Source organism: Lonchura striata, chromosome 2, assembly GCF_050655825.1.
Source record: "Lonchura striata isolate lonStrDom1 chromosome 2, ASM5065582v1, whole genome shotgun sequence".
Taxonomy (NCBI): domain Eukaryota; kingdom Metazoa; phylum Chordata; class Aves; order Passeriformes; family Estrildidae; genus Lonchura; species Lonchura striata.
The window spans coordinates 66,902,911-66,916,473 of NC_140704.1; the positions used below are offsets into that span (position 1 = coordinate 66,902,911).

At 42.7% G+C, this 13,563-nt stretch overlaps 2 protein-coding genes across 4 annotated transcripts in view; one reads left to right on the forward strand and one right to left on the reverse strand.

The window, feature by feature from the left end:
- Positions 1 to 1,005: 1,005 nt before the first annotated feature.
- On the reverse strand, positions 1,006 to 11,520 carry RBM24 (RNA binding motif protein 24). The gene is made up of 4 exons (XM_077785705.2): positions 11,353 to 11,520; positions 10,697 to 10,820; positions 9,546 to 9,600; positions 1,006 to 3,101 (listed from the first exon to the last, which is right to left on the reverse strand). The coding sequence occupies exons 1-4, from the start codon at positions 11,518 to 11,520 to the stop codon at positions 2,768 to 2,770; spliced, it is 681 nt and encodes a 226-aa protein (XP_077641831.1). The 3' UTR covers positions 1,006 to 2,767.
- Positions 11,521 to 11,651: 131 nt separating this feature from the next.
- Positions 11,652 to 13,563, forward strand: part of ATXN1 (ataxin 1) — a 367,337-nt gene continuing 365,425 nt past the window's right edge. For 2 of the 3 annotated variants that reach the window (XM_085573523.1, XM_077785675.2), the window contains exon 1: positions 11,652 to 11,775. The gene's annotated coding sequence lies outside the window, so the exon portion shown is untranslated. The remainder of the gene's footprint in view (positions 11,776 to 13,563) is intronic. The other variant, XM_085573522.1, reaches the window with a different exon arrangement.

Genomic DNA, 13,563 nt, shown 5'->3' on the forward strand with positions numbered 1-13,563 from the left:
TATGAATGACTTGGAGGAAGAGATGGGATGCAGTATAGTGGGGTCTGTGGACTGATTATACTTAATGGAGGGTGTACTTGATAAGCTAGAGATCAGGACTGCCATTCAGGGGGATTAATACTTGCCAGAGGACTAGGCCAACAGGAATATCATGGAGTTCAGTCAGGACAAATAGAGCACTCTTTATCTCAGGTGGACTAACCGCCATGGTTTGGTTAGCTGCTTTGCTGAAAAGGACATGGGAGGCTTGGGACAGGCTGAACAGGAGTCAGTGGTAAACTCTGAAAGGTGCTCAGACTGTATCAACAGGAGCACAGATGGCAGATCAAGGAGATTGATTATTCCATTTTACTCAGCACACATTAGACCACAGCTGGCATAGTGGGTCCAGTCTAGAGGCTCCCAGTACATGACAGCTGCTGGCAGACTTGAACGACTCCACTGAAGGGTCAGCAGGACGGCTGGAGGTTGAAGCATGAGAACTGTGAGGAGAGGGTGATGCATAGGGGTTTGTTCAGCCTATGGAATAGACCAGCAATTTTCCAGTTCCTAAGAGAAGATTACCAAGAAGATAGGGCTGGGCTTTCTGCCAAACTGTAAGAGACTTAAGGTTGTAACGAACAGGGGAGTTGCTGGTTAGATAGAAGGGAGGAAAAAAAATGACACAACAGGAATAATTAGGTAGTGGAATAGATTACCCAATGTTGTTCAGTCTCCACATGGGGATTTTTTAAGACCTGACTGGACAAAGACATAAGGGATCTCCGACCTTCCAAAGTCCCTTCCATTCTGAATTATTTTATGACAAACCTCAGAATGGATCTCCTCCACCTCCTTAACAGAATTTCCTCCATGTAATACAGTTCTCATCAATCTGTGTATTTCAAGTCAGTGTACATGCTCCTATTTACCCCACAGACCCGGAAAACTATATAAAAGATTGCCCCTCTAGTTTTAACTAAATAAGATCTAAGACAATTGGGGCAAGAACAACACTAGACAGGATGAGACAACATTTTTTTTATTGTTTTAATACGAGTGAATAGATTAAGAGATCTGAAATGTTGTAAAGCAATATACATACTGAATAAATAATATGCACAGGAGAGTCATGTCTACATTGTAACACTGGCTAATATTCAGAATACTTCAAATAAATCCAGTGACATTGGATAAAGTCCATAAAAATGCTATCCTGTCTTCCCTTGTATGAAATTGTTCAAGTATAAAAAAATCCAATACAGTGTAAAATATTAAATTCCATTTCGGTCAAGAATAAAAATTGCAAGTATTGTAGTTTCACAGGACAATGTAAAGCAGCATTTTCTAGCAAAGGGAAAAATAGTCAGTCTAGATACAGATGAGTGAGAAAACGGCACTAATGTATTTGAGAGGTCTACATGAATAACTAGTAGAGGGAAAAAGAATGAACTAGCAATATTTTATGTAAAAACCTAAAAAAGTGTTAAGAGTACCCTCATACAGTGCACATACTGAATTTAAATAAATCCAAGTCAACATCCTTAGTTAATTAGGTTAATATTTAATATGCTACATCTAAGCCTACTAAATAATTTATACCATGAGATGAATACATAATTTTACAGTGTCACATCTAAAGTCGCTTTCTTTAGAGCGCAGCATAGTAAAACTTTCAAAATAAATATTTCTTTTTAAATAGCATAACAATTAAGGCACAGTATAAATCACATACCATTAACCCTTCAGGAACTGCAGTCTTGGTAACAAAAAGTTGCCTTGTGTACTGTATGTTTGCTAATAAATACTTTAAATATAATCCTGAAATAGATATTAAAATTGTACAAATGGTTTCAGAAAAGAAAATTCCCTTAAAACAGTTCTTAAAAGGTTTTAATTCATTAGGCTTCTTCTTGCCTTTATTCACAAGTTATGAATAGATGCAATAAATAGAAAGAGAAGGCTGTTGTAGTAAAGGGCTGATCCTATTTTAGAATCAGAATAGCTGACACCAGCAGTTAAAGTTTCCCAAAAGTGAAACGGGATGGGGTGAGGGATTAGGATGTGACAAGCTCATCACATGAGCACGAGTGATGTGTTCTGTCCAGAACTGTCTGTGTTATTGATTGTCTCTACAGCTGTTGCACCCCTTACTTCCACATCACTTGCTCCATAGTTCCACTCATCCAGAGGACAGAGAAGAAAATAACTTTGGTGCCTGTCCGCCATCTTACTAGCCGGCCATCTTCCTTGGGTTGTTCCGTGCCCGTTAGTGAGACAGTGACAAGGTCCTGTCTCACAAAGACAACTTCTGAAAGCTAGAAAGGACAATCAGTGCTTTAAGCTCATTTCCTCTTAAATGGATAAAGGTTACATATTGCTGACTCAAGTTTTTTCCCTGGTTCAAACTTTTCAGATACCATTTTCTTACTTATAAAGGCAGTTTTGCTTCCCTGATACTGTAGAAAGTACATATTTGCTTTTTTTGGTTCTTTTTTGTTTGTTTGAAAATATGAAGTCCCATTGCTACTCCTGCCACTCTTTCATGACAGTACAGTACTTTTCCCCCCGTTTTCTTCTGGCTAGACATGCCGCGCTACCCTTCCCCTCTAACAAGAAGATTTGGATGCATACTGTGTGAAGACAGTGGAATAAAAATCTTTAGTTTCGCAACAGCGTCGCTTTCCTTGAAGCTCCTTAGTCACTACGAATTGTCTCTGTTAACTACTTATGCTGGAAGGCCGAGAAGAGGCAGAGAGCGCGCGAGCTTCCTCCAGGAGTCCATCCGCTATTGCATGCGGTCTGTCTGCAGCTGTTGGGGCTGGTACTGGCCGAAAGCCGCCGCGGCGGCCGCGGCCGTGCCGGGCGCCGCTGCGGTGAGGGGCTGCTGCACGGCGTAGCCGTAGCCCCCGGCTGCCACGGCGTAGCCGGCGGCGGCGGCCGGCGAGGCGGCGTACGGGTACTGCTCATAGGCCGCCGCCGCCGCCGAGTACTGCGCGTAGGCCGCTCCGGTGTAGTCGATGTAGGGCGTAGTGGAAGCAGCGGCCGCTGCGGGCTGCACGTGGGGAATTACCACTCCGGGCTGCACAAAAGCCTGTGGATAGATATAGTGAGCGGGTATCCTGTTGAAAGATGAGAGAGGGAGTTAGAGTCGGCAGGCGAGTCAGCGCCCAAGTGTCATATCCATACTCCGAACTAAAACAAACTCAATTTAGTTGTTGTTATGTGCATAGGGTTGCCACAATAACTTGACTCAATGGACCAATTATCAGTTCAGTGGCCCGAAGCGATGCATCGCTCCAAAGCACAGCGTTATAGCCGAGTTAAGTCAGGGTGTTCAGTGTTCCTTGAGGATAATTTCTTTAATGCCACTCAAATCTTTAGAAGGACCAGCATTACTGATGTCTGTTTTAAGACAACTCTGAAGGACTAAGCTTGATTATTGCATCTGGAAATTGCAGTACTTGTTTGTTTCAAATCACCTGTAAGTCATTTTTATTATCCCTCTTCTCTCTTAACTATTTGACTCTCAGTAAAATTACTTCCTGCAATACTTTCATTATTAGTAACTAAGCAGTTTGACAGCATCACTATGAGTTTGACAACAGCCAATAAGGCAACAAAATGGTTGAACTCTGACTTTATGTCAAGTCTTCCCAGGGAGGTGTGTTCAGAGTGTATTGTGGCAACCCTACTTAAGTTGCTATGCAGACTCAGCACACATTAATTTCTCTGCAACCTCAGTCACCCTTATTAAAAATAAGAAAAAACCAACACAGGCGACAAAGGAGTTTAAATAGAGTTCACAAGTGTGGTAAACACAGCAAGAATCACACTTTCCAAACGAACGATAGTGCAGCTCACTCCGTCACAAGAGGCCATTGAGGGGAAGCTACATAGATGCTATTAAAATCCATAACAGTGACTCCTAAGTACATGTGCATCACACTTTTATAAAAGTTTGTAAGGACACAAGAGTCAAACCTGTTTGATTATCAGGTCACTGATGTCCTGTTTTGTGGCAGCTTGTTTATTTCTATGCAAGACATACAGCATAGAGTTTTTTGGGAGGTGGGCATAAGATTGAGTCTAAATAGATCTGGTGCTTAATAAAAGCAAAAAAACCACAAATTTACAGTTTAAGAAAGAACCATTCTGAATAGATGAATAAACACTTTACCATCTTGTCCAAGTCCCATAATTTCCTTTCTTGGCTTGTTTATTTAGCCCTTTAGTTTTAAAAACTGGTCATATCCTTGTCTATGTCCATCTCTAAGCACACAAGTATACATACATGTTAATCTCATGGCTGGATTTTATCATATAATATGATTTTAAAAAAATACTCTGTATAATTCTCACTTTACATTCATAACCCTGTCTGGCATCTGGATTTCCAAAGAGAAGTCCTTCATATATGCAACTCCTTCCCAGCCAGTGAATCTCTATAAATGCATGAAAAACTTCTGGTAGAGATTCATTGCTATTTCATACTGAAATTTCTTTACCTTTACAGAAACTTCTAAAGACTGCAGCAACCTCTGAACACACTTCAAGCACAGATGAAAACTGTAGTAGTAAAAAGTGTCCTCCATTCTCCAAATTCAAGATTTCATGGGAAGTGTTTGTTGGGGGATTTTGAGTTTCATTTTTAAAACAGCTTTAAGATGTAATTAAGTGGTCAACAAAGAAACATTTGCAATCAGAGGGGACACTATCAACTGGAATCATAGCAAAACATAGTTTAAAATAAGTGATAGACTTTAAAACGGCTCAGTTTTCTTTTTCAGAAAAAAAGTGCTCAGTTGCTTGAATAGGAGTATTAGCAGAGAGAAATGTTCAGTTGCCATGTTTAAGACATGAACACCACAATCGTAAAAACCCAACATGTAAATGAAATTAATTTCCTATTGTTCAGAGGGGAAAAAAAAAAAGAGTGACAAATAGGGAGGGATTGGCGAGAGAAAGAAAACATAAAACGAAACCATAAGTTGGGTTTTTAACACTCACCTAATTTATGAAGTGATTAGCCAGAAGTGCATTTGAAGCATACTTAAGCTGGCTCTGTGCATTTAAATACACGTCATTACCTGAGCTCTCCATATGGATGAGCATAAGCAAGCATTTTGTATTGGTCACCAACCAAGTACAATTCTAGTAAACGTAACACCGTATCTCTTAAGCATTTAGGCAAAGTATAAAAACAAATTTGAAGTTACAGAGAGCCTCTTTTACATCATGAAGAACCCATTTAACACCACATCAAAGGAATCTTTACATTCAGCACTTATGGAAGAGAGCAATTCTAACAGAAGAGACGGTAAGCAAGCGCATCAGGCTGCTTGTGTTGCCTTGCACTGATGTTTCTAAGATTTTCTGAAGATACTTGGACACTCGGCCATATCCTTGAACAAGACAGAAAGATACATGTGCTTCCACTTAAGCTCTTGTGACTTGGTTTATTTAAGCCAAGAAACTAACAGGTGGTGAAGTTATGAAACGTTATCTGTTTGCCACATCTTACCCTACAATAAACATAAACCCTGTGCAGGCTCTTCTCCGCCATGCCATTTAACACATGATGATTGACAGCATAAGCTGCAGTGGGGCTATTTTTGATCATCTGTCATGCTACAACTGTTTTCAGTCAAGTAAAATGGCTTTATATGGCCAAAGTAAATTTCTACCTACTGCAGAGGCCAGGGCATGAAGAGCTCAGCCATTCAGAACCCAACTGCTTTTCATGCTCTGCCAGGTCAAAAGCTGAAAAAGCAATTCCCAGTTACACTAGAAATCCTTAGTATCCTTAATTTTAAATAAAAGCTGCTGGTTTACTTGTCAGAGTGATAGTGTGAGAAATTGACAGGATTTAAGCTCTCTCTCCTGGCAGTAGTTTTTATTTCGGAATGTGTATTTACTCTTTTATGCCTTTGCAATAAAGGAAAATAGAAGCCGTATTTAACTTTAGCAATAACTGGAGCTTTGAGATACTCAAAATTCAATGACCTACATCCCTGCCACGTGCCTTAAGACTTTGTTGTTGTAACAGAAGATTTATGTCTAACTGAAGACCTCAAAAATAATCCTATGGGCAATAATAAAATGAACGACAATTTCAAAAGAAAGAAGACTTTGGAGACAAATGCAGAGAGCTGTGGCATATAGAAATTCAGCAGGAGTAGTGCATTTTTAACTCTCAGCATTACATTCTTACAAAGCTAGGTATTTAACTTTAAACAAAATGTTTTGCTTTGGCCTTTTCATGGCATTGTTAGCTTTTGTAAGCATAATTAAAGAGTAGATTTCCACCAATGAACAGCTCTCCTTTTAACAGAAATAGGTTACATAAACATTAAACATACAAGACCCTTACTACATTTCCTTTTATCTGATAGCCACTAAGAGGACATAACAGCAGGCTAACTTCTGACTGTTCCAGCTTCATTCCCTCTTTTCAGACTATCTGTAGTGTAGTATTATACAGGTCTTTTGATCACAAACTCAAGAGGGGGCTTTTCCTTCTCTCTTAAGAAAGGCAGATTTGCCTAACTCTTGGAAGATATCAAGCATGCCGTATCAGCTAACCATTTGATAATGGGCTTAATAACTTTGGATTTAACTCTGGTATTACTGAAAGCAGTGGGTAAGTTTTAATTTTGATATAAGTACAGGTGTTAGAAAGAAAATAAAAAAAACTCCACACCAGTTACATCCTTTAGCAATACCTCTGAATAACCCTGAATTTTCCCACCAATATTAAAGTAAAAATTACATTAGCAAAACAAGAAAAGCTATCTTGGGAGGCAAAGTCATCTTCCCCCTCCATAAATTCCTGTTGAATTCAGAGATAGTATTTTAATAAACAATCCTGAAAACAAAGCTGTATAAATAACCAGTCCTGTGATCCAACAGCTTTCTATGAAACACACCAACAGTTAGATAGATGCTGAATGTAAAAAGCAGGAAGAAATGTTATTCTGCAGCACTGAATAAAAAAATTCCCTGCATTTTAAATGCATCATGCATTGAAGCTAATCTAGTTTCTGTCTCCCTCTACCACAACAGTATTGTACTTCAGTCAGAATATTGAACTTCTGCATCTTCTCAGTAAATGTAATGTAATCAAATTATTTTAAGTTTATTGTTTGACAGATGTGAAACCTTATGTTGTGGATGCCCCATCTCTGAAAGTGTTCAATTCCAGGCTGAAAGGAGCTCTGAATGACATAGTCTAGGGACAGGTGTCCTTGTCCATGGCAAGGGTTGAAACAACATGATCTTTAAGGTCCCTTCCAACCCAGGCCATTCTATGACGCTGTGATTCTAAAACACAGCTGACTGTACCAAAATATGGCAGCACCTCACTAATTTGCACTGTTAGGAAAAAAAACAAAACTCAACCACAAAACATTTGAAGCTTTTGTGTATGGATTAGCTGAGTATTGGCAGTGAATCACCACTACAGCTGGTTTCACAGAGTGTATTAGGGAAGTGTGCTTCCAAAGTACAATTGCACAGGAAGAACAAAGGTTTTAGGATGACCATGTACTTCAATGCAAACCACACAGCAGAAGTGAACTCTTCAACAGAAGGAGATTCAAATAAGCACTGAAACATCCTTTCTTACTGTCAATTAAGTGAATGAAGATGTTAATTCATCCTAATGATTGCTGTTCTCCTTAATCTGAACCACATACTTTAGATAAAGGTATAGATCACCGGAAATTTTGAGGAGGAAGAAGGGTTGGTAATCTCTGTTGTGTACACATTGTGAAAGAAATGCAACAGTCAAGAATGAAAAATTACCAATTTTATATAAACATGACTCCGTGACCAACATTCTTTCAGATTTATGTGCAATGCATTAGAAATCCAACCTCATTCAGCTTGCTGGAAGGATCTCCCTGACTTAAACATGGTTTATGTCATCTCTTGTTGGCTTTGGGTAAGGAAAGCAAGAAAGACTCCTACATTTGCAGAGTCCTTTAAGCAAGGGACTGCCACAGATCCTCCTTTTCTGTTGTGCTCAGCAAAGACTCTGTGATCCCTGCACAATTCAGTAGTTCCCTTTTCAACAAATGTTTTAATAGCTCTGGAGAGGAGGTGTTCTGCCTCCTGCCTGCCTTAGTGCAGGCATCATAAACTGATCAGTGCATATACATTGTCATCTCACACTTCAAAGAAGCAAGCAAAATACAGTAGAGGATGATCATAACAAGGTAGAAAAAAAAAACAGAAAAAATGTTTTTACAGCCTCCCCACTCTCAGAAGAATCAACACACTTTTAAAATTACATGAAGTTTCTAGGAAAAACCTTTTCCTGTTGTTTTCAGGATAAGAACTGTTTCCTTCCATTCTGACAAATTAAATTACTGAGAAGCTGTTGTCGTTTCATAACAGGTAAGTATGATATTCTAAAGCCAGTCTAACCAAATAAACTACATTTGCAACACATTTTCCCTACTATATTGTTAGCTTATGCATTTATTAGCAGAATGCACTATTTTGCAATGAGTTTCTCAGTCACTGTGCATTAGTGAAGTGACACTATGGAAAGCTTAAAGCAGACTTCACCTCCTAATGATATGCCTATAAGAAGCAAGAGTTAGATCCACTTAGGAATAGTTTATACTCAAATTCAGGAGAAATGCACTACATATTAATGACAGATTGAAGAAAAAATCCCCTCAAATTAGAAAGCCCAAATGGACGCACATCGTTAATAAGGAGATCCACACCCTTCCCAAGAACAAACCTCCCAAAAATTATGAACATGCAAGCAATATGTTGATTTACTTAAAAATCAAGAAATCACACAAGATAGCACTCACTACAAAATATGGTTAAAAAAGTCACAGGCTACAGCTTGAAAGCAAGGAAAAAAAAGGCCCTTTGCTCCCCATGGCAAAGTCACTCCTCAACAACAAAACCAAAATTAAAAAAGATCCCCCCCAAAAAACTTTCACTACAGCTCTTTCAATTAAATAAAAGCACACAGTTTAGCTATCAACACCACTTCATTACTGTAATAAAAAAAAAGCACACGGAGGTCTATTGACTATATGAAAAAAACATACATGCATCGTTAATCACCATTTTAGCTTGTTTGTGTTTGAGTCTACTGGTTACAGAGTTTAATTCCAAACAGAACTATTCCACCTCTTATCATCATATCCTTCTGATCAGTTATCTTAACTGTAAACGATCCCTGTCAGATTAGAAAGAGATAAATAACATTGAGTCAAGCTGAAAAAAGAGAAATGGGGCACAGCAATCTTGCATCAAATTATTCCTCCTTGTTTTATCATAGGGTCATGTGGGACTGGACTGCTTAGGCGGAAGGGCCACGTCCCACACAACTTGACTCAGCTGCGGCATTTAGAACATGACCGACAAGGTGAGCACATTTATGAGTATACATTTATAAATCTGAGAGCTTCAGCATTGCTGGCCAGCTTTAAGGATGCTACTGTAAGAGGCCTTCAACGATCATACTTTTCTTTCCTTTTTTTTTTTGAAAAAAAAGATTTATTTCCTCCCCTCTTTGAGATCCCATTGAGACTTACCCGAAAGGCCTCTGTATGAGAGCTGGATGAAGCTGCTGGACACCAAAGGCAAAACCTACCAACAAAAACACATCATATTCTCTGTATGGTTGTTTTTTCGGCCACTTCTTTATGTTATATATATATACACACACACAAAAAAAATGCGGAGTAAGAGCCTTTACTAACAGCCTGCAGTAACAATAGCTGAAACGCTGTAGAACCAAAAATTAGAAAGCAAAATACATACACACACACACACAGAACTTAAACCAGTAAAGCACACGCTTTCCTAGAGATGTTTAGGAAAACGACGTTTTCTAAACAAGTACAGGGTTTTCATTCACATTTTACCTGGTGCTCCATTTGGATCCCTAACTTTAGCATCTGAATGACTGGATGGTACTTTCCATTCATCAGTCTATTTGTGCAATTTCTACAGACTTAAAATTTAAGTCACCCCTACTCATCAGGACTTAGCATAGGGGGTCAAATCCCAACTTCATTTCTGCTCTCCAGACACCCTAGCAGAAACCCTGTCTTCTACTGGCAGGCAATTAATTACTCGCACAAGTGTTCATCAGGCTAAACATGAGGGAATTCAGAACGACCTCCTTTAGAGCATAAATGTGCACACACTCCATGCTCCTCTTACTTTTGCTTCAAGTGTCCCAGCAGTCTGGGAAGTGGCTAGGAAATCAGATTGTCTCAGAAGTGGTCTTAGGAAAAGCCATTTCATTTTAAAATCTGTATAATTGCTCCCATATGTTTGAGAAGTTTGTATTAAGATATTTAATGTTTGTGTTAATAAGACCGCACACATTGGAAGCGAGTCACTCCTAGGCCAATCTTACCCTGCAACGATACTGTAAATGGTCAGCGCCACCACATTCCCAGCAGCAGGAATAACCAATGAAGTGTTTGAGCTGTGGAAGTCTTCCTGGGGAACTCCAGATATTTTATCTCTGATTGCTTTTGTTTTTTAAATAAGGCACATGTGCAAAATAGCCAGAAAATTACTACATGCTGCATTTAAAAAATCAAAACCAAAGCACGCCCAACTGTGTGCGTACTTCAGGAAGGTGGAGGGCAGCACTACCTTTTTTTGAAGTTTTACTCTCTTCAGAAACCTGAGGTATGGAGAGAAAAGCCATTCGGAGCTGCTTCCTCACCTGGCTGCATTATCCGCGGCTTGGCACCCAGGTACGCCAGGTTCACGTTGGCTTTCCTGCCATCGATGATGGGGTTGGGGTCCTTACAAGCCCTTTCGGCAGCAGCTCTGTCAGCCGTGGTGACCTTAACGGGCGATGCCGCGCATTAGATCCCTTTCCGCGGGGAAGGAGAAGCCTCCCGCCCATAGCAGCGACCCGGCCCTACCCGCGGGCGGCGCCGAGGGGCCGCCGGCCGGACCCCGGCCCGGGGCCCGCCCGCCGAGCGGAGCGCAGCGCAGCGCCGGGAGCCGCGCCGGGCGCAGGGCGGAGGGCGCGGGCCGAGCTCGGCCGCCGGCAGATAAACCCCGCAGCGGCCGTATCAGCGAGCAACAGGCGCGCCGGCGGTGTGCGAGGAATTAGGCAAGTCCCCCCCTCAATCTCCTTGTTCAGTAATCCCCCCCACCCCGCCTCTATCCAAACTCCCCAGCAGGGAGAGAGAAAAATAAAAAGGAAAAAAAAAATTAAAAAAAAAAAAAAAAAAGAAGAGAGAAAAGCAAAAAACCGGACGCTCGGCAGCCCCTCCCGGCCCACGAGCTCTCACAGCGGCCCCCGCGGAAGTTTCCCCGCGATGCCCTCCCGCAGCCGCCCACCGCCCTGCCCCGCGCCCCGGCACTTACAAAGCCGTATCCCCGGGACTTGCCCGTCTGCCGGTCGGTGATGACCACCGCCTCCTCGATGTCCCCGAAGACCTCGAAGTACTTGCGCAGGCTGGAGTCGGTGGTGTGGTAGGGCAAGCCCCCGACGAAGATCTTGGTGTAAGTGGTGTCCTTCTGCGTCGTGTGCATCTTCAGCCCGGCCCTGCGCGCCGCGATCTGCACCCACGCGTGGCCACCGGGGTGTGCGGGTCCTGGGCGGCGAGACCCACTTCCAGACTCAGCCCCGCTCTTTTTTTCCTTTTTGTTTTTTTTTCTCTCTCCTCTCTTCCCCCGCCCCCCGTTTTCCCCCCGCCACCCAGCTACAATGCAATTCCCTTCTGCCTTTGCAGACCCAGCTTCTTCCTCCTTCAAGAGCGGAGCCTCGCAGCCTCGGGCGGTTTTGAGGTAGGTACCGGCAAAAAGAGGAGGGGAGGCCGGGCAGCAGCCAGCCTGGCGGCTGTAGTGCTGGAAACGAGCAGAAACAGCAGCTGGAAGAGGAGTGCAGGGCCTGGGCTCTAACGACTGAGTGGCCTCCCCCCTAAAAGCCACCGGGTCGGTCACTCTCGGTTCCTCCTCCTCCTCCTCGCAGGGGGCGGGGACGGCGGCGGGGCGGACCCCGCGCTCGGCCGCGGCGCGGCCGGGGCTGACACACAGCTGTTGGCAACAGCTGGGTGCCCCCCGTGCGGCGGCAGCCGGGCCTCGGCGCGGCCGGCGAAGGGGCGGCCTCTGAGGTGCCCCTCGGGGGACGCCCGGTGCCCTTCGAGGCAGGTTTGCTGCAAACAGCAAGTGCCGGGTGATGGGGTCCGGTGGGGTCAGCGGTGCCCGGCCGTCCAGAGAGCCCGCGGGCACAGCCGGTTCACTGGCTGCTGGCGGTCCTCAAATGCTTCGATCCCTCCCCGAAGGCTTGTCGTCAAACCTCTTCACTTACTGCTCTCTCCAGGCTAGCAAAACTATGGTGCTGCAACACATCCATTTTTATTGTGGTGGTGCTGGTGGTTGTGGTTCTTGATGTTCTTTGGTCACAAGATGAAAAAAAAAAATGGTAAAGCTGTTTCCCTTGTTCTTCCTCTTCTCTTGCTGCCTCTGCCCAATGTTGGGACTGGGAAGGATGAACAGAAACATAAATAAAGGAATGTCTGTGTGACATGAAGAGACATAGGACTGTGGGAGTTGGGGGGAAGGGAGACTCACAGAGAGACCGGAAGGATGGGAAGAAGGTTAAAACCGGGGAAAACAGATGTGCATATGTGTACAGACTTCTAAACCATTCTCTTGCAGTCCCAAAGTCTTGATAAGTACTGTGTGTCTCTTTTTCCTCTTTCACCACCTTCTAGGTGGTGAAGAAAGCCTAGTCTGCTAGGCTTTTCCTTATGAAGACACTCTCACTTAGAAAAAAGAGCAGTGCATCACTTGCAGGATGGACTTTCACAAAGTTCTTCTGCCCTTCTGGTACCAAACATTGACCATAATGAGAGTACTTAGCCCTAAACTCAGGCCCTGTTTGCCCATGTCTAACCTTAGTTCCATTTGATTTTTGCATCAGTAGTTTTCCTAGTTCTAATGGCCTATACCTATACCAGTCCTAAGCCATGCTGTCACTAAACTTTACTTGACGCTTCAGACTCTCCAGATTAAATTTGGTTTAACATGTTAAGACTAACTCAAGTGAAATCTAGCAGAACCACAGGATGAGACATAAATGTTACTTTTCAAGTGAAATTATGACAAGCCCTTAACATTCACCTGAATTCGATTAGGTCAGTTAGCTCTGTCTCCAAAAGTCTACCAGCTTGACTCTCCTGTTGGTCTGGAATATTATGTTAAACCTGACACTCCGAGGGCTAATTGTAACTTTAAACTCTAGCCCAGTGACCTGAACTTAAATAGTAGCTCAGCTAAGGGTGTCAGTGCTCAATGGAGCCCTGCAGCACACAGCCCACTTAGTAGTGTATTTAACATCTCAGACCCCTGTGGACCTGGAAGATGAACTTCTAAAAGTTCATCTGAATCCAAATGTAGTCCACCCCATCGTGTTTCCTTTCTCTTGCTGTGCCCAGCACTCCTGAGTGTTTTGCGGTGTCTGCAGAAAGGGTGAGCTAGCCTGGCTTTCCAGTCATTACACAAACTCCTTTATTAGGGCCAGAAAAGCAACATTTGTCTGTCCCAGAAATACTTGCAGATGTATTTAGAAGT

What these genes read in the sequence shown, in the direction of transcription:
- RBM24 (XM_077785705.2), bottom strand. Translation starts at nt 11,520, where the DNA reads ATGCACACGACGCAGAAGGACACCACTTACACCAAGATCTTCGTCGGG. An exon ending in GCCGCGGATAATGCAGCCAG is followed by an intron (nt 9,601 to 10,696) that starts GTGAGGAAGCAG and finishes TTTTGTTGGTAG; the next exon opens with GTTTTGCCTTTGGTGTCCAG. An exon ending in CTCATACAGAGGCCTTTCGG is followed by an intron (nt 3,102 to 9,545) that starts GTAAGTCTCAAT and finishes ATCTTTCAACAG; the next exon opens with GATACCCGCTCACTATATCT.